The 22,585-nt window shown below is 39.5% G+C and overlaps 2 protein-coding genes across 7 annotated transcripts in view; one reads left to right on the top strand and one right to left on the bottom strand.

Annotated features, from left to right (window-relative positions):
* Positions 1-22,585, bottom strand: part of DOCK7 (dedicator of cytokinesis 7) — a 141,538-nt gene that overhangs the window by 77,174 nt on the left and 41,779 nt on the right. For all 6 annotated transcript variants that reach the window (XM_037906835.2, XM_037906836.2, XM_037906837.2 and 3 more), the window contains exons 9-14: positions 21,812-21,961; positions 19,026-19,106; positions 16,584-16,749; positions 15,796-15,938; positions 14,064-14,157; positions 13,409-13,571 (exon numbers count right to left, since the gene is read on the bottom strand). In XM_037906835.2, coding sequence (XP_037762763.1) covers positions 13,409-13,571; positions 14,064-14,157; positions 15,796-15,938; positions 16,584-16,749; positions 19,026-19,106; positions 21,812-21,961 — 797 coding nt within the window. The remainder of the gene's footprint in view (positions 1-13,408; positions 13,572-14,063; positions 14,158-15,795; positions 15,939-16,583; positions 16,750-19,025; positions 19,107-21,811; positions 21,962-22,585) is intronic.
* On the top strand, positions 132-9,572 carry ANGPTL3 (angiopoietin like 3). Its single transcript, XM_007059040.3, has 7 exons — positions 132-691; positions 1,824-1,934; positions 2,831-2,948; positions 3,824-3,937; positions 5,134-5,229; positions 6,919-7,191; positions 8,016-9,572. Exons 1-7 carry the CDS (start codon positions 197-199, stop codon positions 8,195-8,197), a joined length of 1,389 nt encoding a protein of 462 aa, XP_007059102.2. The 5' UTR covers positions 132-196; the 3' UTR covers positions 8,198-9,572.

The raw sequence follows: 22,585 nt of genomic DNA, 5'->3' as shown, positions 1-22,585 counted from the left end.
AACCTGGACAGGACAGAGGTTATATTAGTTCAATTATACATGGTTTAATGATCAACTTAATCCGTTTGCCTTTTCTGAACCGAACAGGCGTATATATAGGCTAAATTCTTTAACCTAGAACCATCATACAGCAAAAGCTAAAACCAGGGAAAACATCTCTGTTCAAAACTACCTTAGGACATTGGAAACAGACACCATGAAAATAGCCTTGATCTTTCTTTTCATTGCCCCTTGTGCTATTTCAAGTAGAATTGACAAAGACTACTCTTCCTTTGATTCTGCACCTCCTGAGCCAAACTCAAGATTTGCCATGTTAGATGACGTGCGGATTTTAGCTAATGGGCTTCTCCAGCTTGGGCACGGCCTTAAAGACTTTGTCCACAAGACCAAGGGGCAAATGAATGACATCTTTCAAAAATTGAACATTTTTGACAAGTCTTTTTATGAGCTCTCACTGCAAACCAATGAAATCAAGGTAGAAGAAGAAGAACTCAGAAAAACAACTTCCAGATTGCAGGCCAACAATGAAGAGATAAGGAATATATCCCTCGAGCTGAACTCAAAGATTGAAGACCTATTACAAGACAAGATCCAGCTTCAAGAGAAAGTAGGGGGGCTGGAAGAGAAAGTAATTAAATTAGTCCACATCCAGCCTGAAGTTCAAGAACTGAAAGAAATGACTTCACTCAAAGTAAGTAGACTTGAGGAAACCCAGAGGGTAGAAAGCCAAAGTAAATCAGGATGCTATTTTAGGGAGTGATGCTCAGACAGCCATGTTTCCTCCACACATTTCTAGAAGCAGTAATATGTATTTTGAGAAATAAGCTTTGTATATGAATCTGGAGAATAATAGTCTTGCGGAAATCAATTCAAGTGTCTTACTGAAATGTCACCAATTTTAAAGCATAAATCCCCAAAGAAATCAGTGAGGAAATATGCTTGAAAACAGATGGAATGATATGGCTCTACATATTTCGCTTTGTGCTTAAAAAAATAAATCAATTTCAAAGTACACTAAAGCATAGTGGTAAAACCCTTGGAAATCAGATTAACAAAACTACAGCACAATACAGCTCATTGCAAAATGGTGGTCTATGTGAATTCTGATAGGTTTAATGTTAAGATTTAGTAACATTTATTTTAAAAATAAACTTTAAAGAGGGCTATCTATCTACGGTACTTATATGGTCCCCATTACCATAGTACCTGAGCGCCTCACAATCTTCAATATATTTATCCCCACAACACCCCTGGGAGTTAAGGCAGTGCCATTATCCCCAATTTACAGATGAGAACTGAGGCACAGAGAGGCTAGGTGACTTGCCCAAGGTCACACAGGAAGCACATGGCACAGCAGGGAAATTAACCCAGGTCTTCCAAGGCCTAACCACTGGAGCATCCTTCCTCTCTACTGGCCTAGTGGTATGTGTTATTTATATAGTTCAATTAAAAACACAAGACAGCTCCACAAAAATTCATTCTTTGAATCACCTACAGAGTGGGATTAAAGTGTTTGAAATAAAGGGCCAAATGAAGGTCTCTGAAGCTGACAGCAGTTTTGCTCAAGTAAGAGCTACATAATTTGATCCAAAATTGGTGTAGATATTCATTGCAGAGGAAAAGAGAGGATTCTACCTCACAAGGCAAGACAGGGAAGGCAAAATAAAGGAAAACGATGACCATGGTGCAGTGATTTTGCCTTTAAAAACTGACACCAATAAAAAAGGTTGGTTGAAGGCTACTTTTGCTAAGGCATTAATCTGATCTTTCTAACACAGAATGAAAGCTGTCTTTGATGAAGTTCCACTTTTTTCCCCCTCCAGAATTTTGTACAGCAACAAGACAACCACATTAGGCAACTTCTCAAAGTTGTACAAGAACAGCACGCACAACTTGATAAACAGCACAATCAAATAAAGGAGCTGGAAGAAAAGGTAGAGGAACTAGTTATCGAAATACACTTCTCCTTTCCAGAATTCACTCTGATTGTCTGAGATACCTAGGGGGGAAAATAACCCCATGAGCCAAAATGCAAATCTTGGGACACAATCTTTTTATGGGTGTGCAACTGCTAAATGCTGTGGTACTGCGGTATGTGGTTGGGGCTTAGGGCACAAGAATGCTGAGTATAAAGCTCTGCACCATGGACCATAAAACCCAAATGGGGCATGTTTGGGGATTGTAACTTTTCTAATTTTGTTTAATTCTCTAATTACCAATCTCACTGTTTTTCCTACTCTTTCCTTTCTCCTGCTTCCCAGTGTTAAGTGATTTTCTCTTTTTCCTCCTCTCTGCTGCTATATTTATTTCAACACAGCACCATACCTCTGCACTAAAATGTTTAACCTCTGTTACCACAGCTGTGGGTACAACTGACACGGTTTTGAAATTGACATGCTCATATTTAATTTCACTCCTCAGAGCAGGGCCCAAAAGAAAAGAGTTTTTAGTGCATGGCCCAAGGGCTCCATAAACCCTCTAGAGGTTGGGACTAGTTGTCTGAGTGGTGTTATTTAGGGACCAAGTTAAGTCCATCCACCAATCAAGATACATGTCAAATGGACAGCTAAACAAATTGGCAGCTTATCTCAGTGAACGAGTTTCATAGACAAAACATGAGTTTCAAAGAGGCATGTTAATATTAATATATTCAAAATCTCCAGGAACATTTATAAAACACTTTACATATTGTACACTGATTAGTTTGAAAGATTAAATTGATAATAAAAATGGATACAGTACCTTGGATTGTTAAACTAAGTATATGACTTTTGATTATAATTCCAAGATGCTTGGGAGATCAATAATACATAAATATGCTTCTTTTCAGCTAAGCAATACAAGTTTCCAAGAAAACACAGAGAGTTCATTTTCTCTGAAGCAAACTGAACCAAAGATCATTCCCCTTCCTTCACATAATTCCACAGCTCCAGTTCAGGAATTCAATGGTAATATCATATAATGCTTTACGTATGACTGTATAACGCATTGTGTTTGCAGTAGTGAATATGTGTGCATGCATGTCCTCACTGTTAAATGGTCAGATACAGGAGGTTTTTACCTTTCTTTTTCTAGTTTCTCTATGAAGCCAGTTCTTATGAAAGGGGCTGGGTTTTCAGCTTTGGAGACTTGAGTCCTTTATTTAACCATATAAAAGGTGTAGCAGTGCACATTTCCACACACTACCCCACAAATTTGCCTCCACTTTCGTGAAGCGGGACAACTTCTAGGGTTGAAATAGTCCAGTCTTGGTAGGCAATTCAGTCTCTGGCCTTTCTTTGGGTTACATTTTGTATCACACATACAAGGTAGTACCTTTATTGTCAGTTTTGATATTGCAGGCATTTGTCCACTGGGAAATAGACTGAGACTTGGATTGACAGGACTTGGATTAGATTTTTAAAGCTGATCAGCGTTTTTAGACTTCAGCAATAGTAACGTTTGGGAATTCAGTCTAATTCAAACAACCACGATTAGAACTTTGTGGAGAAAAAAAGTCATTATGTCCAACAGTCTGTTCTTAGACTATCCCTTTTGTAAGATTATCTAAATTGAAACCTTGCCTAATTGAGCAAACACCAGCTGCCCAATAGCCAGCTGGCCACTTTTCCTCTGACGTAATTTTTAGCCCTCAGAATCTAATTTGCCCATTTCACAGAAGGAACCGTCATAAAAGAACATTCCCGCTGAACTAACTATTACAGCTTCTGTTTTGTTCCAAGAGGTTCAAAACAGGCAACTACCTCTGCAATGTTGGATTCTGTCCTTCAGGCTTCTTAACTGCAAAAAGATATTTGTAATTCTTTAATTATTGCTATTCCAGGTGTCGCTACTGATTGCACTGCCCTTTATAAGAGAGGTGAACGGACCAGTGGCATTTACTCTATTAAGCCCAATGGATCTGAAGCTTTTAATGTCTATTGTGAAATGAAATCTGGTAAGACCAGCTATGCTAGAAGCAGTAGAATTCTTCCTTTAACAGTTTACTGATAAACTGTACTGTGCTTACTGCCCTAAAATGTACACAAACTTACAGCAGACTACCCAAAAGGTTGTCATCTATTATAAAGCTGACTGCAACCAGTGGCATTCTGAATTCGTCCCGACTTTCCAAAATACCAGAGAGAATTGAAGAAAACACTTCCATTCTTTGTTCAGTCCATTCTTCACTATAAGCAAGAGGCAAATCCACTGGCCTCTACGGGAAATAGCTTTTCATCCCTTCAGCCAAATGACCACTAAAAAGCAATGATTACTAACACTGTATTACAAACAACTAGTAACTTTTCTAAATTAAACCAGTTAATTGCATAACACTCAGCATAGGCAGCTAACAGTGGTTATGCTTTGAATAGTTTGACACACATTCTTTATAAGGTTATTCCGGGGTACAGAAGTGCTATGAGTTTATCAGGCCCCTCCATGCTATCACATTTCAATTAGTTTGTCACCAGTCAGTGACCATGTTGGATCTAAACAAGGATTGTGTCCATGCACAACATGGCTGATACATACATAATAACTATGGCAACTACCAATGGTATATCTTTGCCAGCAGCCTACGCTGGTATCTGCTTGTCTTCCTATAACAAAGTCATAATGCTGTTATTTTGTGGTACACATGCATGTGTATCACCAGTTTGGCCAGTTGTTCTTTCTCCCATTGTATCAGAGCACAGCACAGTGCCTCTCATGCTGGCAGTGCTGCTCTATGTACGTGCCCTCTTGGCTCCCTGATCTCTGGCACAGCTACCTAGCATTTCCAAGAATACACTGATGCAAACATAGTTGGCCTGTGGTTTCATTGTGAAAAGAAGCTGCTGAAGGGTCATAATTCAAGCATGTTTGTTGTATCTGGGTCAGATGAGTGTGTCATGACCTGGTTACTACAAAAAAGAAAAAAAAATCAGTCACGCTTCATATGAATGTTAGCAAAATATCCTAAGCAGTCAAGAGCTACCACTTGAGAGAATTTTGTTGACTGTAAATGGTATTTATAAAATGCCCAGCAAAGCTACTAACATGGAACAATTAATTTCTCTTTTTATCTATTGCTCTACTCTTATCAAAGTCCAAACAAATGCTTAAAATGACCTAACAGGCTGATGGTTTCTTTCCCTTTGTCATTCACAGACAGCTCATGGACAGTCATTCAAAACAGAGTCAATGGATCACTAGATTTCAACCAAACCTGGGAGAGCTATGCAAATGGTTTTGGTGATCTCAAGGGTAAAGGCACTGTTTTTACTCCTTCATTTTTTATAGGTTGTTAGCGGCTTTCAAATGCTAGAATCTTCAATGACTCTAGTGCATTCGCACACCAGCAGGCAGAAACAAGCAAGCCAGTCTGAGCAGCTCATATAGCTAATGTGAGACACTGTCTATTGCATACCAGGAAATATAAGGCCCTGAATTCAGCAAAGCACGTAAGCATGTGCTCAAGACCTTTGCTAAATCAAGACCAAAAAGACGTATTTCAAATGTTATTTTATTTATTTAGATTCTGCCCTTTTCAAGTTCCCCATTCAAAGTTTTAGGTTTTCTTGACACAGATTTCCAACCACAAGAACACAAGAAATACACAGTAAACACCACCAAAGTAAGCAGCACTTCTTCCTCCCACCATACCATGTTTACACTAAACACCGCCACATCAATTGTTCAAGCTCAAGACACCATTAGACTAGACGGTATTTCCTCTCTATACGTCCAGTCTCCCAATCATTGGCAGCCAATCATCTTAGCTGGCATGTGAATGGTGAGGAAACACCCATGTTTATATTAGTTATTCATCAACTCTAAGACCATTTTTAATGCCAAGCATTAGCTAACAGCTTGCCTATCCAACAGATTTGTCTATGCTTCTAATTAAAATTACTTGATTCTCCTTTTACAGAAAAATGACTCACTGTGGCAGGACTCAGGTGGCAGATTCAAGCCATCAATTTCCCAGTCTGGGCACAGAGCAGTGGGTAGATAGCGGCAGGATATCAACTATTGCTTTCTTTCAGATCTGCAACAGTGAAGAGTTGCTCTATTCCTCCCTCTGGTGTTGGAGCAGTAAATAGGACTGAGGCAAGCATTCTCTCATGTAGGAGGATTCTCACCTCATATTTTAAGGAATGTGCCTTACTTGGTGTAGAATTCCCACATCCCGTATCAATATAGGGTGCATTTTGTTCCATAGATCAGAAAAATTCATGCAAAGGATCATACAAGTATACAGAGATACCAATGTATGACTCTGGCCTGTGAAGGATTTTCTAACATGAATGTAAAATGGTGGAGTGCTGCTTCTTAAAGTATTGTCCTGTATTTTTTCAAAAGAGCTTGTCCTTTGTTCCTTGAAATGTAGGTGGGCACCTTGCTTGTGAGGCATTCACATTTGGCAGTATTGTTTTTGCTCGGAGATCAGCAATAGATATAATAAGAAGCTGGTTCATATTTTGCTAAACAATATGTTCAGCTATCAAAAAGTCCATGAAGGAGAAAAACTACTCAAATTAAATCCACTTTTTTTCTGTAAGGGCATCAAAATCCCAATGTAGGTCCCCCACCACAACCACAAGTGAAATCCATTTCCAGTACAATTAAGTTTTATATATGCCACTTGCTTCACTTATCATACTGTTTCAGTTTTTTTTTTTTTAATGTCTGGAGTCCCCTCTGCAGTCCTTCACAAGCACTGTGAAAATTAGGAGAGGTTCCATTTAATTTATATATCTAGTTTTTATTGATCACGAGTGTGTAATTAAAAAGATGTAAACAAAAAGAATGTTTCAGGAGACTCTCTGAAAAGATCAAGAGTTCCCAAGACTCATACTATTGATTTAATTAAAGCAATGAATAAACCTTTTAAAATAATTGTGCTCTGTCTTAACTCCATACTAATGATATTCATGCAACCTGTCCTTGCAGGGGAATTTTGGTTGGGACTAGCGAAGTTATATTCCATTGCTAACCAAGCTGACTACATTTTACGTATTGAGCTGAAAGACTGGAAAGATAATAAACGTTACGTCGAGTACACATTCACCCTGGGAAGTCCAGAAACAGACTACACGCTTCATCTTTCAGAGATCTCAGGAAATATTCCCAACGCACTGCCTGAACAAACAAAACTGAGGTTCTCTTTGATGGATCATGACAATGCTACAAAGAGTGATTTAAACTGTCCAGAAAGATATTCAGGTACCAGTATTCGAAGCACATTAAAATTCCAGTTCCTTTGTTACATTAGATATAACTTCATGAATTACTGGGAATCTACCTATAATGCTCAGCTGTCATGGATGTTAGAGACTGAAAAGACTAGTTCACAAAATCTCTCCCCTGCAAATGAAGAACATAAAATGAAATAATAATTATCAGCACTTATATAGTGCTTTTTGTCCACAGATTTCAGAGTCCTAAGACACCACCTAAGCATTATTATCCCATTTCACACATGGGGACAACTGAAGCACAGAAATGCTAAGTGACTTGCTCAAGGTCATAGAGTGATTAGTAGCAGAGATAGAAATGGAACTCAGGGGTGAGTTCCTTGTTCATTTAAGTCAATAGGAGTTTTGCCACAGACTTCAATGGAGCCAGGAGTTCACCTCCCATGTACTGGGTCCTAGTCCAGCGCCCAGCCACTGGACTACATTGGCTTTCTACATATAATCCCTTCTTGCACACAACAGAAGATGGACTGGATATTAATTCCACTCTATCATATGCAGCAGACTATAGTTAAGCCTGCAGCCGAGTTTCCATTTAACGCCTCATTTTGGTGCACTCTAAAATATACAAAATAAGTCACATTCACCTCAAAATTGATCGATATATCTAGGACAAAGGTAGAATTTTCCTACACATTTATAAAACAAACAAACAAAAAAACCTCAATGGGAGTTGGATCAGGCCTAGAGAAGCCTCACTTTGAAAATGCTGTCCAAATCAGTGACTAGCCTTCTGACATCAAACAGGAAAAGTAAAATTTGGACTAAATGACACCAAAATATTGTTTTTAGGTGGCTGGTGGCACAGAGCGTGTGGGGAAACCAATCTGAATGGAAAATATATCAAACCAAGATCAGAAGGAAAACTAGAAAGGAGACGAGGAATATACTGGAAGCCTAAGAAAGGAAGATTCTATTTGATCAGGTCAACCAAGCTGATGATACATCCTACGGATTTAGAAAGTTTTGAGTGAACCCTCATTCTGAAGTGTTTAATTGAACACATATTCACTGAATATTAAACATAATACTAACTAATAATCAGGGCTGAATGCCCAAATACAAGGCATTACATATGCAGTATTCCATACTACTCAATGATACAACACGGAGGAGTCTACTGTGGTCTTATGGTATATTTTGAAAGTATTATTATTTTTTCCAATATAAATATATTTCAAGTTCAAAACTACCTATGCATCCCCACCTTTGAACACTGGTGCCTAGAAACTGGATGTGGTTTTGATATTTTGGCAGACTGTATTGCATGCGGACAAGAATTTTCAGGCCAATGCATTCATTTCTGGATTATGTAGAGGAGAATATTCAAAATGTTTCAATAAAAATAACAGACTGACAGAATTCTACAGAAAACATGTAAGTATTAGTTTTGAAGAAAAAAAAGATTTTACTTTATAAAGTAACTTACTTTCATGTTAGACTCAAGTACTATAGTCTTGGAATGTGTCTATGCATGACTGAATTGGCAGATAATTCTGCATTTTATGGTACTATGTATTTAAATGTGAACATCCAGCTGTGTATCTTGAGCCAAATATTCATTGTTGTGCTCACGCAACTATGAAAACAGCACATCTGGAAATCCAGAATGTGAAACTAACCTTTTATAGTATACTTTGTAGAATAATTCTTAGGGCCTGATCCAAAGACTGCCGTTAGTTTTTTGCACGGATTTCAAATGGCTTTGAATTAGGCCCTTAAATTACCTTTTGGTATACCTTATTTATGGAATCAAATGGACAAAGTGCTGTGTTTGAAACAGACCGATTGCCTTTAATATAAATAGAAACCAATCCTGCAACCTGTACCTATGCAAGAAATCCCACTGAAGTCAATGGTGCAACTCAACTAATCACATTCGTAAGGACTGTAAGATCCTGCAGGACCTTCAGTCCCAATCCTGCAAACACATATTTGCATAAATTTACTCAAAGGAGGAACCCCCAAAGTCGATGGGACTATTCACATATTTATGGTTAGGCGTGCCTGTAAGTGTTTGCATGGTAGGAGCCATAGAATGTGATTATTTTGAGTCATATTGACTTTTCTATCTTACCTAAAAACTGTACTGTATGAATTTTGTAGCATTTTAACATTTGTCGACATTAATAAAACCCACCTTTTTAAACTATGTTTTGTCAAAATGAAAACAAGGTTGAATATAATTAGCAAATTTCAGAGAAACAATGCACTAACTAATTGAATTAGAGGTCTGACGCTGTTGAAATGCACTCATTACAATCAAAGTAAGATAATCAAGCAAGAGAAACTGCACATTTGTACTGATGTCCTGGAAATGTTTAGTTGTTTATATGATACTTTAAAAATCAATAAAGAAAATTTCCAAAAAGAAACTAATATGCAACATGAATAAAAGAAGTCTTAGGCTACGTCTACACTACCCGCCGGATTGGCACATAGTGCTCGATCTATCGGGGATCAATTTATTGCGTCTAGTGTAGACACAATAAATCAATCTCCGATCACTCTGCCGTCGACTCCTGAACTCCACGGCGAGAGGCGGAAGCGGAGTCGATGGGGGAGCGGCGGCTGTCGATCCGCGCCGCGAGGACGCGAAGTAAGTGATTCTAAGTCGATCTAAGATACGTCGACTTCAACTATGCTATTCTCGTAGCTGACGTTGTGTATCTTAGATCGATTCCCCCCCCTAGTGTAGACCAGGCCTTAGAGGGTTAGTTTTCTGTGAGTTGGTTGCACCCATTCAGAGGTTTGTCTAGTTCCAAGAGGCCAAGGAGACCCACACCAGCTAAGAGGAAAGGTAGTCTGGGGATGAGGACAAGAACAGTCTTGGGGCTGCTTATCCTCTGTGCAAATCTCAAGTCCCTTCCTGCCAGCATCCATGGAAGACAAGAAACAGCAGAGCTGTCTCACCAGTTTTTCCCACCAGCTGCTCCATCCTACCCCCAGGACTGGATCCTCACTCCCCTGTCTTGCCCCTTGTAACAATACCTGAGTGATAGATCTACTGTGCAGCTAATTAGACTGTACTTTGAAGCCCTCCAACTTCAGTGATCTGGAACTGGGTTTTTTCGTTGCTAGTAGACCAGGGCTGGCCAACCTGCGGCTCCAGAGCCACCTGCGGCTCTTCAGAAGTGCATATGCCGCTCCTTGTATAGGCACCGACTCCGAGGCTGGAGCTACAGGCGCCAACTTTCCAATGTGCCGGGGGGTGCTCACTGCTCAACCTCTGGCTCTGCCACAGGCCCCACCCCCTCCCCTGAGCCTGCCATGCTCTGGCTCCTCCCCCTCCCAGCCTCCTGAACATCATGAAACAGCTGATCAGGAGGTTTGGGGAGGGAGGAGGAGGTGCTGATCGGCAGGGCAGCCAGTGGGCAGGAGGTGCTGGGAGCAGGGGGGTGGAGCTGCTGGGGGGGCTGCGGACGTATGACTGTGGCTCTTTGGCAATGTACACTGGTAAATTCTGGCTCCTCCTCAGGCTCAGGTTGGCCACCCCTGTAATAGACTAATTCATAGATACAAACCAATTCACTTTCCAGTCAAGAAAAGTCATTACTTCCTGTTAAGCCCCAGTCACTAGATCCACAGAAGACTGCCAAACATCCGGAAAAAAGCAATGAGCGATGTCCTGTCCCTGGGGAACAGGAAGTTGGGTCTGTAGAAAGGCTAGAACATACAGGCCATGGGAATTGTGGGATAGCACTGGCGGCCTATTCAAACATGACCTCAGCAACACATGCTTTAGCTTCATCCTCATTGCAAAGTGAGTGGGCTGAGATACAAATTTCAGTAAGACATAGTTATGGGGTACCTATACTCCTGGTCAAGCTAGCATGCATGTATTCTGAGGACTTAAATACAAGTGTCAAGGGCTTTATGTATGGATTGTAGGATGGGATTGGGCTAAAACATGTGTCAGACCTGCAGTTTAGACACACCTTCAATGGACTTCAGCACTAGCTACTTCTAGCAAAAGAGCCCAAGAGTTCAACTCCTTGGTAAAAATCCTCTAGCAGGAGAGAAGGTCTTGACTGACAGGTATAGTCCCATGTTTTAGAACCCCAACACCTGACCCTTAGTGTTCTATGATGAAGAATGTGAGATAGGTTTTCATCTCTCTACTTTCACTGCCTCCATCTCCTTTCCCCTCTATCCCAGCTGCAAAACGAGCCTTTCCCCACCTCATCGGCTCCATCCCCCATCCCCAGTCTTTGAAAGTGAGACTCCTGAGTGAGCAGAGACTATCATGCTCACAGCCCATCACCAACTCCTAATGGCCAGGCTTTGAGCTAACAGCTGTGTCCTGGAGCCAAGCTAGTTATGCCCAGCCCACAGTTGCCCAATGACTGCAGAATTCCAGCATGAGGAAAGGGATGGAAAAGATTACAAAGGGGAGGCAGGGCAGATCAGGATGGTCAGCTAGGAGAAGAATGAAGTAATTTTGAAGGGCAGAGAAGGACTGTCTCTCCCCAGAAGAACCCAGCCTCTCTTCCCCATAAAAACAGCATGTCCCTATCCAACAGGGGTATAGTGAGGATAAATCCATTAAAGATTACGAGATGCTCAGATACTATGGTAATGGCGACCATATAAGTACAATAAATGAAGTAGCTAAAGAATATACTCTCAGAAACAGTTTAAATGGGTAGCTGGTAATAAAAATGTTTGTTATATACATACTACAGGGAACAAAAGAACATTTTAGTCTTGTAATGTGAAGTGCTGCTGTTCCACATGATCTGTAGGATATCAGTATAATTTCAATGCAGGTAATTGATTTTTAAATGAGCTTAATCATTTGGCTATCCATAGGATTCATATTTGAATATGTATCCAAGTGCTATGAACAGATCAACAAAATATTTACTGTGACTATATTTAAGCAGATATTAGAGATTTATGAAATATTTATACTAAAATGTAATGCAGATATGTGAACTGGTGAAATGACTCAGCAGAAAAGGACAGTTCCAGTCAGTAAGGGTAGTTTATAAGAAAAAAGCAAAATAAGTTAAGATAGTACGAAAGTAAAGACAGCAAATCTGTCCTCCAGCTTGGAGGGGAGCTATGGTTGGCCAAAAATGGTAATAATTTTCTGCAAGAATTATTATTATTTAAATTGATCTTTTCCAATTTTTTTGGTGGATTTTCTTCTATTTCCTGTGAAAAATAAAAATAAATGTTCTTTCTCCTCCCCACCCCCCACCCCCCCCCCAAACCACCACCACCAAAAAAGGGGTAGGAGAGGAGTAAAAGTGAGAAAAAGTGAGAGAAAAGTGTTGGGAAAACCAAAATACTGAAAACTGAACACACAACATTTTGTGTTTTGTTCTGGTGCAATATTTTGAATGATAAACCTGCAATGCACGATGTAGTTCTGTCGACACATCAAAGGGCTGGGTTGAACCTAAAGCTGGTGGAAATTTTTTCTTCTAAACATTTTTTTCCAATTAAAAATAGCTTTTCGAATTATAGGAAATTTTTCTCCTAAAATTTTCATATAGTCAAAGACATTTTGCATCAAAAATTTTTTTACAAGAAACATTTTTGATCTCTAAGTCCAGCCCAATCCTATGGCCCCTGAGCATGTGACCCTATCTTCCCAAAAGGCATTCTCCCCTTCTGCCTTCCAAGATGTCACTCTTACAGCACCTCCCCATACCATATGTGCAAAAGGAGGGAAAAGATGTGCTGAAATTAACCGCTTGTTCACTGATACCATGACTCCGATTTACTGACACAGTTGTAAAACTCAGCTGGATTTGAGTTTCATTATGTAACTGAAACACTCAGGTTTATGGTTTCATGTTGGGACTGTGCTGAAGTAATTATGATTTTAACACAAAACCACATGAAACGTGTGAGGTTTCAACTGAAATTTCCTTTGAGGTTTTGGGTTGTTTGTAACCGAAACTCAAGCAAACCTCATATAGACTAAAAATGAAGAAAGCTTACTCAGATATCCCCACAAATTGCTGCGTTTTATGCAGCTAGGTCTACTAGGTTCTGCAAAGAACTGTTCTACAGCTGTTTATTTTTTGCCGTAAGAGTTTGACTCCTTATGATGTCTTTGGCACAGAGGATCTGATGCTGTGGCAAGTTTTGCAGCAAACCAGCGTGGATAAGCGTGGAAGGTCTGGACCTGCTGATCTCATGGGGATTAAAATGTATTTCAAAAATCTTACCTGTAAGTAGTATTTGGAATATACACATCCCTAGCAGGAAACTCCAGTATCTCTCTTGTAGGTCTAACTCTGCTGTCTGGGTAAAGTTTGACTTGCAGCAATTCTGGAGTTAGACAGTAATGAGGATTCTCTGGGGCTGGAGATATGTCTATCTTCAGCTGAGCTATAGAAAAAAAATTATTACAATAATTGAAAGAAAAATACAAATTCAATATGCATATTAATGCTGTTTTCTAGAATGGAGAAGGTTAATATACTTGCCTTTCGCTTCTGAAACATATCCTGAAAGTAACGTCTATTAGCCTGTGAAATAATTTACTAAGGGAAACATCTAGACACCCATCACTTGGCACTTGAAATACTAAACTGTGTAATAAATATACAATCAGGAACTATCCTGAACTGCCAATGATATGGTTTACAATAGTAGGATTTTCCCATCTAAAAGATACACATAGATTCTATGATGCCACAGTCCTGAGGCAAATGCATTTGTGCAACACTGAAATAAAGGGTTGGGGGGCACAGATGGGCAACAGAGAATAAGTAAGGGGTAGGAATCAGGTGGGAGTTGTGAGGGGACACACAAACAATCTTATAATATACAATCCATAAAGGTTTCCTTCCAGCACTTTCCATCAGGATAATTAAATACCTGTAATGGGTCTCAATCTCCGTAAAACGGAAGATGGTCTTCTCATATCTGCAAGGAACTTGTACAAATCTTCATCACTCAAGCGATCCCCTTCCTATTTTTAAAGAGAAAAAAATGCTTAATACAGTGCCTGCATAAGGATGCAATTAGGAAAAAAAAATTACCTCTCGCCTTCCTGCACCTGACTCCAAAACGTACTTTCTTGGAACAAGATGGTGAGAACATTAATAGGTTATGTTAATATCATGGGCCCTTCATTATGCGAACTGGGTGAAATTTTTTATTGGAAACTTTTAAAAATAAAAATAGCCTTTTTCATATCCCCCGCCCGCAAAAAATTTCCTATTTTCATCAAAACAGAAAACTGAATTTTCAAATTATGAAATTTCAAAGGACTTGCCCCCCTTTCTTCCCTCTGCCCTTTCTCTCCCCTTTTTGTCAACAAACACAACAGAATTAATGATGTCTACGGTTTTGGGACGGGTTGAGAGAGAGCAGGGAGAGGAGTTCCACTTTGTCCTTTTTCTTTTTTTCATTTTGCCACTTTGTAACTCTTCAAAACTTCCTCAGCTTTGGCTTGGGAGAAGTTAGAGTGGCAGAGTTACAATTTCACCTTTCCTTTTGCCACTCGGTAATGCTTCAAAAATTGAGGACATTTTCTAGAGCAGCAAAAAACACCCTAATACCACCCTGAACATCATTTTATTGCACTTGGTGGCCAAAAAATAAAAAATAATAATAATTACCTCATACATTACTTAATTGAAAACAAAATAGCTTCCATTTAAAAAATAGTCCAGCCTCCCTTACCATCCTCTTATCCTTAAATACTAAATGTTTTGAAACCTTTCCCTCGCTGCTGTTCCTCAGGGAAATCCCCAGCCTCAGCTGAGGAGAGCTGACATCAGCACCACAGTATCAGAAAGGATCTGTTCCACCATGGGATCTGAGCTCCAAATGCTGAGAGAATTCCAAGAATTGCTGGCCATTCTTATCTCCCACTGCAGAGCATGGTCTTGCTTCTATTGAAATCAGTGGCAAATTGCCCATTGAATTGAATAGGGTTGTTTCAACAGAGATTGAGGGCAATCTAAGAACTGAGGCCATTATGTGTGAGCTGGTGACGCAACCACCATGGTAAAGCTTATGCTACAGTTCATGGCCAAGAGTAGGTCAAATACATCAACTATCCTTTGGCACATATTCACTCAAATAAAAATAATGGATTCTCACTGGCTGCTTTGTGATTTCTTCTGTGATTATTCGAGCAAACAGGTATACTGCAGGAATGTTCATGAAAACAGTGAATTTTATATGTTTATTAGAGAACACTGGAGAAGAATGAACTAATATTCCCCGAGGAAACCTGTTTCTATTAGTTACACCGATACAGTCAGGGAACAGTGACAATGCCATGTGACCTAAGGGGGTCCACTCAGAACAAACTGACAAAGCTCAAATTTCATAAATCAATTTTTCACAATGAACTTCTCAGAAAGAATCCACAGATCATGACAAACTATTTGCAAAAATGTGTCTGTAGAATAAACTTCCAGTAATATAAATGAAATCAGGTGCTGCTCAAACATAATCCGTGAATGGGAAAGCAAGGCTAAATTCAGTCAATGGATTACGAATTATCCACTCAGCTCTACCCTGACCTCACCAGGAGGGTGAACCAAATCATGCTGTGTCATGGGAAACACCGCAATCACCATGGCTCTTACAGTACCTGTTTAAAGAAGTTTGTCACCGTAAGAGTAGCTGGTCTAAAGCTAGTAAGGTTGCAAGTTTCATCTCCACTGGTTGTCCTTTCTAAAGAACGCCTTCCAACAATACTGGAATTCCGTCTCTCTGACCAAGATCCTTTGCGTTCTAAAAGAAAAGGAAGAAAAACAAAGAGAACTACATTTGTTTCAAGCAGATTTTCTACAGAGGAAGACAACTGCTGCATTCAAAAATTATGCAATAAGCATGATAGAAGAGGTGGTTATGCTAAGACAATCACACTCCTGAGGCATCAGGAAGCTATGAAGCACAGCTGAATACCTCTGCTCCTTTCATAGCAACCTCACCCCAGTGCCTTATTGCTATTATAAAAGTCTTTATTGTGTGGAGATTTATGTATTTCTCTTGTGCCGAAAGATGATGAAGTTGGCAGTTTTGGGGATGCTGAAGAGCAGTTTCAGATGAGCTGTGTGGTTCACAAAGATTAATCCACTCCTTTGGAAAATGTTCATCAGCCTACAATGCTCTTCAGTCTTAGCAGCCTGGGTATAAATAGCATATAACAGATGGTTTGCTTGTAAAATTCTTGAAAGATAAACCTATTTGTTACCACAGCCTTGTCCTTTTTATCTCAGCCCTTTTCTAGGACTGTTACAAAGGCGCGCGTGGGGGAGGGGGGTGGAAAGAGAGAGAACAAGCTGATAAAAGGAAAGAGCAGTGGCCATAGGGCCTGATCTAAGCTGATTTAGCTCAGGCACATATTCCCTTATGAAAACGCAGGATATACTTAACCTCCTGTGCCAATTTCAACCTCTGTGGAATCTCTCTCCAAACTTCCAGCACTGCTGACTATGTTCATTAAATGAATGGCTGTCCAGGCAAAAGGCATTCGATATTTGCCGAGTCTTTGGCAAAACTGCTCTGCTTGGCTTTTCAACTTTTCCAATTTCTCCTTATTCTGCAAACAAAACATTAATTCCAACAGATTTAAAAAAAAAAAAAAAAAAAAAAAAAAAAAAAAAAAGGAAAGGGAAGCCAGCCTCCGCTTATCAAAAACGTTTCCGGGTGCTTTGTCCATGCAAAGTAATAATAATGACTTTTACACCGATCCCTAGTATAATAAATAAATAATTATAATAATAATAATAATACTTTGCACTTCCATAGCACCATCTATCTCAGTATTCCCAAGTGCTTTACAAACAGTAAGGAATTGAGCCTCAGAACACTCCCATCCTGTAGAGCAGTGATGATCTAAAAGAGCAGCTGATTTAATGTTCCTAAGCTTCCAGAAATTGCCATTTCAAATCACTTGGCCCTCTGCCCTCACAAGGCAGCTAAATTATACTCCAGGAAGTCCACTAGGGATTTCATTATTGCTATTGATTTTATGAGGTGACACTATGGTGACAGGAGCAACATAAAACCCTAAAATAATAATACCACCAGCTACCTTTTACATAGCACTTTTCCTCAGTAGATTCCAAAGTGCTTTACATAGGAGATCAGTCTTTGTCCCCATTTTACATATGGGGAAGCTGAGGCAGAAAGCAATTAAAGGGACTTGCCCATGGTCATATATAGTCTGTGGTAGAGCCCGAAATAGAACTCAGGCTTCCTGTCTCTCAGTCCTGTGCCTTTAACATGCAGATCCCGATTTATCAAGGCATGACTTTAACCACATGAGTAGTCCTTCGACTTCCACAGAAATCCTCACATGCTTCAAATTAGACATGTGCTTAGGTACCTTGCTGCAACGAGGCCTTACAAAACACCACTTGCCCAAAATTCACAAACCACCTGTCTGATTCCAAAATACAATATACATGCAAGGTCACCTCACTCATCACAGGAATGGAGGCCCGTCTAGCTTAGGGTTTATACTGCCACCCATCACCATGGTATCTGAATGCTTAGGGAGCATCACTGCATAAGAGTTCAGAAGAGAAAGTGAATATCAACTTTGCCAGCTGGAACTATGAAGGAATTTAAATAGCAACCAGAGGTTTGCAGTCTTAGCTCTTAGAAAATGTATGGTGACAGATTTGAGGGTCACATGCAGGCAGAACATCCATTCTATGGTGCATCCAGGCTTCACCATTTCCTTTTGCTTTTCACTTCATCTGCAACACTCATTCAGGAAATCAGAAGTAAATTAAATGATAAGCAAGAGAAGATACCACGCACCACCTCATTCTATATTCCATTAGATCGGGGGCTGGGGGGGGGTGTCTTTCTTAAGATGGCTGTGAAATCAGTTTTTAAAATTAAATTGTACAAAAACTGACTGAGCTTGGGTAAAGTTTTACAGTTCTAAACTGTAGCTCTTCTAAAGATAAAATGGAGATTTCCATTCTATAGCCATTGCTGATCTTGGAGTAACCTACAAAGGACAACATCAAAGAAATGCCACAGCACAAGTTGTCTCTTAGATGCTACTAGTATTCCTGTCTGTTCCAGAAAGCCAGCAAAAGAATGCACTCCCTTCTAGCCTCTGATCCACAGTGATTTACCAGATCCAGGCTTGCACAACCACCACTTTAACAGCTCAGAGTTCAGTAAAAATTATGGTATTCTTCTAAGCTATGAAAACTGCAGTTCCAAGCCTTCTGCACCGTAGGTAGGATTTCCACAGTAAAGTATCTAGTTGTTTGGGAGGGAAGCAGAGGCGGAGAAGTAGGAATTCAACTGGAAGTGTGGGCCAAGCTCAAGCCTTTTGCTAAGCTTCATTGCATATAACTAAAAAAATATTAGAGACAAACATATACATTGTCTCTCTTTGTTCAGTTGGCTATTTTGTACACGCAACAGGAGCACTGGGATTACAGTTTTTTTCATGGTAGTCAGTTCCCCCCCCGACATCTTTACTGTGTCCACCCACACGACATCTCTTCTGATGTCGTGTGGGTGGATCTTCCACACGACATCAGAAGAGAGGAAAACATTTTAAGAAAACAGGAAAACATGGTTGTAAAAGCACCACAATTGAAATACTAGCAGGGGAACTCCCCAGGAGCTGTGATACTGGGAGGATTATTTTATAATTCCCTTTTAGAAGTTGAGAAGAATCCTAGTTAAAGGTATCGTTTTAATAACAGGAATAGCAGGAACCGGGACAAACCACAGTAAAGGGAAATAAGGTCAATACATTTAATTAAAATATGAATGATTAAACTTCAATATCTTTGGAAGTATCAGTGCCAACATTTCCTCTAAACTTCTAAAAATCCTTACCTTTGCCGCATCAGCTTCTTTAAAAATCATATAGGGCTCTGCGCATTCGCCAATATCCCCCTGCTGTAATACTTTTTCCAGCTGTGAAGAAACAACGGGTGTTTGTGAGGACAGGGACATGTATTTATCAGAGAATGGCAAATTAGTAGAACACTCTATGTAGCTTAGACATGTTCTGAAGAATAGACATTCAAAAGAGCTGAAGCTCGTTTCCCTTTTGCACCAGCAAATTTAACCATAGGTGTAAATCAAAGAACATTCTCCTTGACTAGATAGTCGGAAGTGTGAGTAACACAACTGAATTGTGGGTGAAAACTGGAAGTGCAAAAATGAAGGTGCAAATTACAGCCTTTTGAAAGTTTAGCCAATTGCCAAGGGCTTTTAAAGAGTTATGTGTCAGATTATTACTTCATGATTCTTCTGAATTTGGTTCTTCTCAATGTTATTTTATCTATATCGCAGTAGCACCTAAAGTTCTCGACAAGACTGGTGTCCCGTTATGCAAGGCCCAGTACAAAGGTATAGAAAATTACTGTCCCTGCCCAAAGAGCCTGCAATCTAGGAGATGAGACAAAACAGGTGGCTCACACGAATGAGCAGTGAAGAGGGCTGGGGACATATCAATTGGTTTAAAAGCACCCCTGCCTTCACAAGCTAACCATTGCATACTTGCCATTACTTAGACTGTCAGCTCTTTGGGGGCATCTTTTTGTTCTCTGTTTGTACAGTGCCTAGCACAATGAGGCCTGGCCCATGACCAGGACTCCTAGGTAGTACCATAGTACAAATAATAAAGAAGAATATTTACCATCATCCTTTGCATGCCCAGATTAGCTAGGATGATTAGTTAGAAATGTTCAGATGCATAGCTAGTGATTTCATAATACATAACAAAGCTAACACCTATGTGAAAATTCAACTGAAAAGGCAAGCTATTTTTCTATCTTATTTACTATTATCACATGATAAAAATCAAAATGTCACTGTTAAATAAATGACTACCAGCTGTGCTTACCTCACTGGGTTTACAAGTCCTAATGTGCAAACACAAACTCTTCTGGTTAGATCCTGATCTCAGTTATATGGTGTATATCTCTGCCTCTCAGCCTGTAAAAATCAGCTACTGTGCAAACACAGACCCTGATTTTACAAGATATGCAATGACACATGTGGCAAATCTGAGATCAGAATATGACCTAAATTACCAAACTCCTTGATCTTTCTTGGGACAATTTTGACTGAGCCACCGTATTAACTTACTTCCAAAAGCTTAATCTATCTGTGCATACATTCAGAATCAATTTTTAACACATGGCTTGCTATAGGGTGATGTAACCAATGGCTGTAAATACAAAGGGCGTGTCACATTCCCTTTTCTCCAGTGGTAAAGAATTCATTCTGGGATTGAGGTAGAGAACTGATCCAATTGCCAATTTCAGCCAGCTGGGGAATGAATGTCCTTCCCATTGGGGTGTTCTTCTAACCAAATGAGAGGAGGAATAATGTTTTTCATCTTCACGCACCTTATTCCTGAAGTTACCAACGCTACATTTTATGGGTCTAATTTTCCACCTGGCCTTATCCCAGCCTCCCTCCAGGGGCCCACAATTTTGCAGGTGCCAATAAAAAGTAGATGCAATGTATATAATTCAGATATTTATCTACCTGATCATGCTCACAGATCTGGTACTTAGATATCTTACATGACATATATGGTTCTTTCAATTACTGACCAGGTTTGAAGATCAAGCCTTTTTAGTTTTTTGCAGCTTATATTTGCTTTTGTAAAGTCTGCTATGGACAGCATACTAGGATGTATTCATTGACATATAAGCGGTTTCACTGTATAAGTAACTATGAATGAAATGTATTAGCACCTCAAATATACACTCAATACCAAATCAGAATACTTTTTAGAACACTGAAGCCTCTGTGCATGATAACTTTGAAGTCTATTTAAGGAAACTCTCCCCCTTCCAACCGTTAAATAGGATGCCAACATTTATTTAAAAAAATAAGACGTATGCTGAAAAGAGAGGACATGCAGCAAATGTAAGAAGACCCTCTTAGTAATTTCTATAGAAGTCAATATTTGCCTTCCAATCAGTAATAGGGGAATAATTAATAATAATAATAATAATAGAGACAGTTATTTCATATACAACAGACAGATACAACAGCTGAGCTTTTCATAACTAGATGCATGTGTGTGGAAGGAGAAACTGTTAAAATGATACACTAACTAGGCAATAAATGGCAATAGAATCGTGGGATGAAATGCAACATTACTGGCACACCACATACTTAGGTCACAATTAAAAAATTATATTTAATTAACTTCAATGGGATTTAGGCTCCCAAGTGTCTAAATCACTTTTCAAAATGAGATTTAGGCTCCAAAATCAGTTAGGCATTGAGCGCAGCAATGCCTAAGTATCTAGCTATCTGGGGCTCAGTAGAACTTCAGTGGGAGTCTCCTGATAAGATGGTTTTGAAAACGCTCCTAGGTGCCTATCTACAGCTTTAGGTGCCTAAATATCTTTGAAAATCTGGCCCTAGAGTATCTGATATAAAAAATGTTTAACATAAAAAGAGCTATTGATATGAATCAAATTCTCAGACGCTCCTATGGGAACGCCCCACGACCATCTCCTAGGGACAAAATTTGCCTCAATACATTTGAGTCACAGGTCCGTGTGGTCTACAGGTCCTAGTTTTTTATTTAAAATAAACAAGGAACAATGACATTTCTCTCTCTCACACACACACACACACACCCTTCTTACCTTTATTACCAGAAAAACATCCTGAGAGGGATAAGTAATAGAAAAGATGGCTGATCTGGCCAGAGTGGTAATGGCAGCAGGTGGGACATGAGGACGCAGCATTCCTTTCATTTGTTCAGAGTTTAAATCAAAGTAGAAGTTCTCTGAAATCTAAGGGAAACATTAGCTAGCTCTAGATGTTTGTTACACTTTATAGTGAACTCTTCACGAACACCCCCGGCAATTTGAAAACATTCCTGAAAAAGACTGCACAATGAGCTCTGTTGATATCACTTATTTAGCAAACAACATTACCAATCCATATTGTCTGAAGTCCAAAACAATCAGTTTCTTAAAGGCAGATGATAAGGGGAAGAGGAATGCAAAAAGAAAAGAACAATGTAAGTTATTTATAAAACCTACTGTACCTCTCTCAAACATGATCCCTTGATTAACTATTACAACAGTTTCAAAGTGTCAGAGAAAGAAAGGTTTCAGAGTAGCAGCCGTGTTAGTCTGTATCCGCAAAAAGAACGAGGAGTACTTGTGGCACCCTAGAGACTAACAAAGTTATTTGAGCATAAGCTTTCGTGAGCTACAGCTCACTTCATTGGATGCATGCAGTGGAAGTATCTATAAAAGAGTAGCGTCCCCAGTCTAGGCTGAAACACAAAAATTGCATGGCATGGGGCTGAGTAACCTTAGTACATTGAAACATTCCACAGAGACATCAAATACCAGTGTCTGTAGTAAGATTCCAATGCCAAAAGGAGTAACATGCCATTATCAACAGTA

This window comes from Chelonia mydas, chromosome 8, assembly GCF_015237465.2.
Source record: "Chelonia mydas isolate rCheMyd1 chromosome 8, rCheMyd1.pri.v2, whole genome shotgun sequence".
NCBI classification, from domain to species: domain Eukaryota; kingdom Metazoa; phylum Chordata; order Testudines; family Cheloniidae; genus Chelonia; species Chelonia mydas.
The sequence above is the reverse complement of the archived record's forward strand: the minus strand, read 5'-3'. Positions and strand labels throughout refer to the sequence as shown.

What these genes read in the sequence shown, in the direction of transcription:
- ANGPTL3 (XM_007059040.3), top strand. Translation starts at nt 197, where the DNA reads ATGAAAATAGCCTTGATCTTTCTTTTCATTGCCCCTTGTGCTATTTCA. An exon ending in AAGAAATGACTTCACTCAAA is followed by an intron (nt 692 to 1,823) that starts GTAAGTAGACTT and finishes TTCCCCCTCCAG; the next exon opens with AATTTTGTACAGCAACAAGA. An exon ending in TAAAGGAGCTGGAAGAAAAG is followed by an intron (nt 1,935 to 2,830) that starts GTAGAGGAACTA and finishes GCTTCTTTTCAG; the next exon opens with CTAAGCAATACAAGTTTCCA.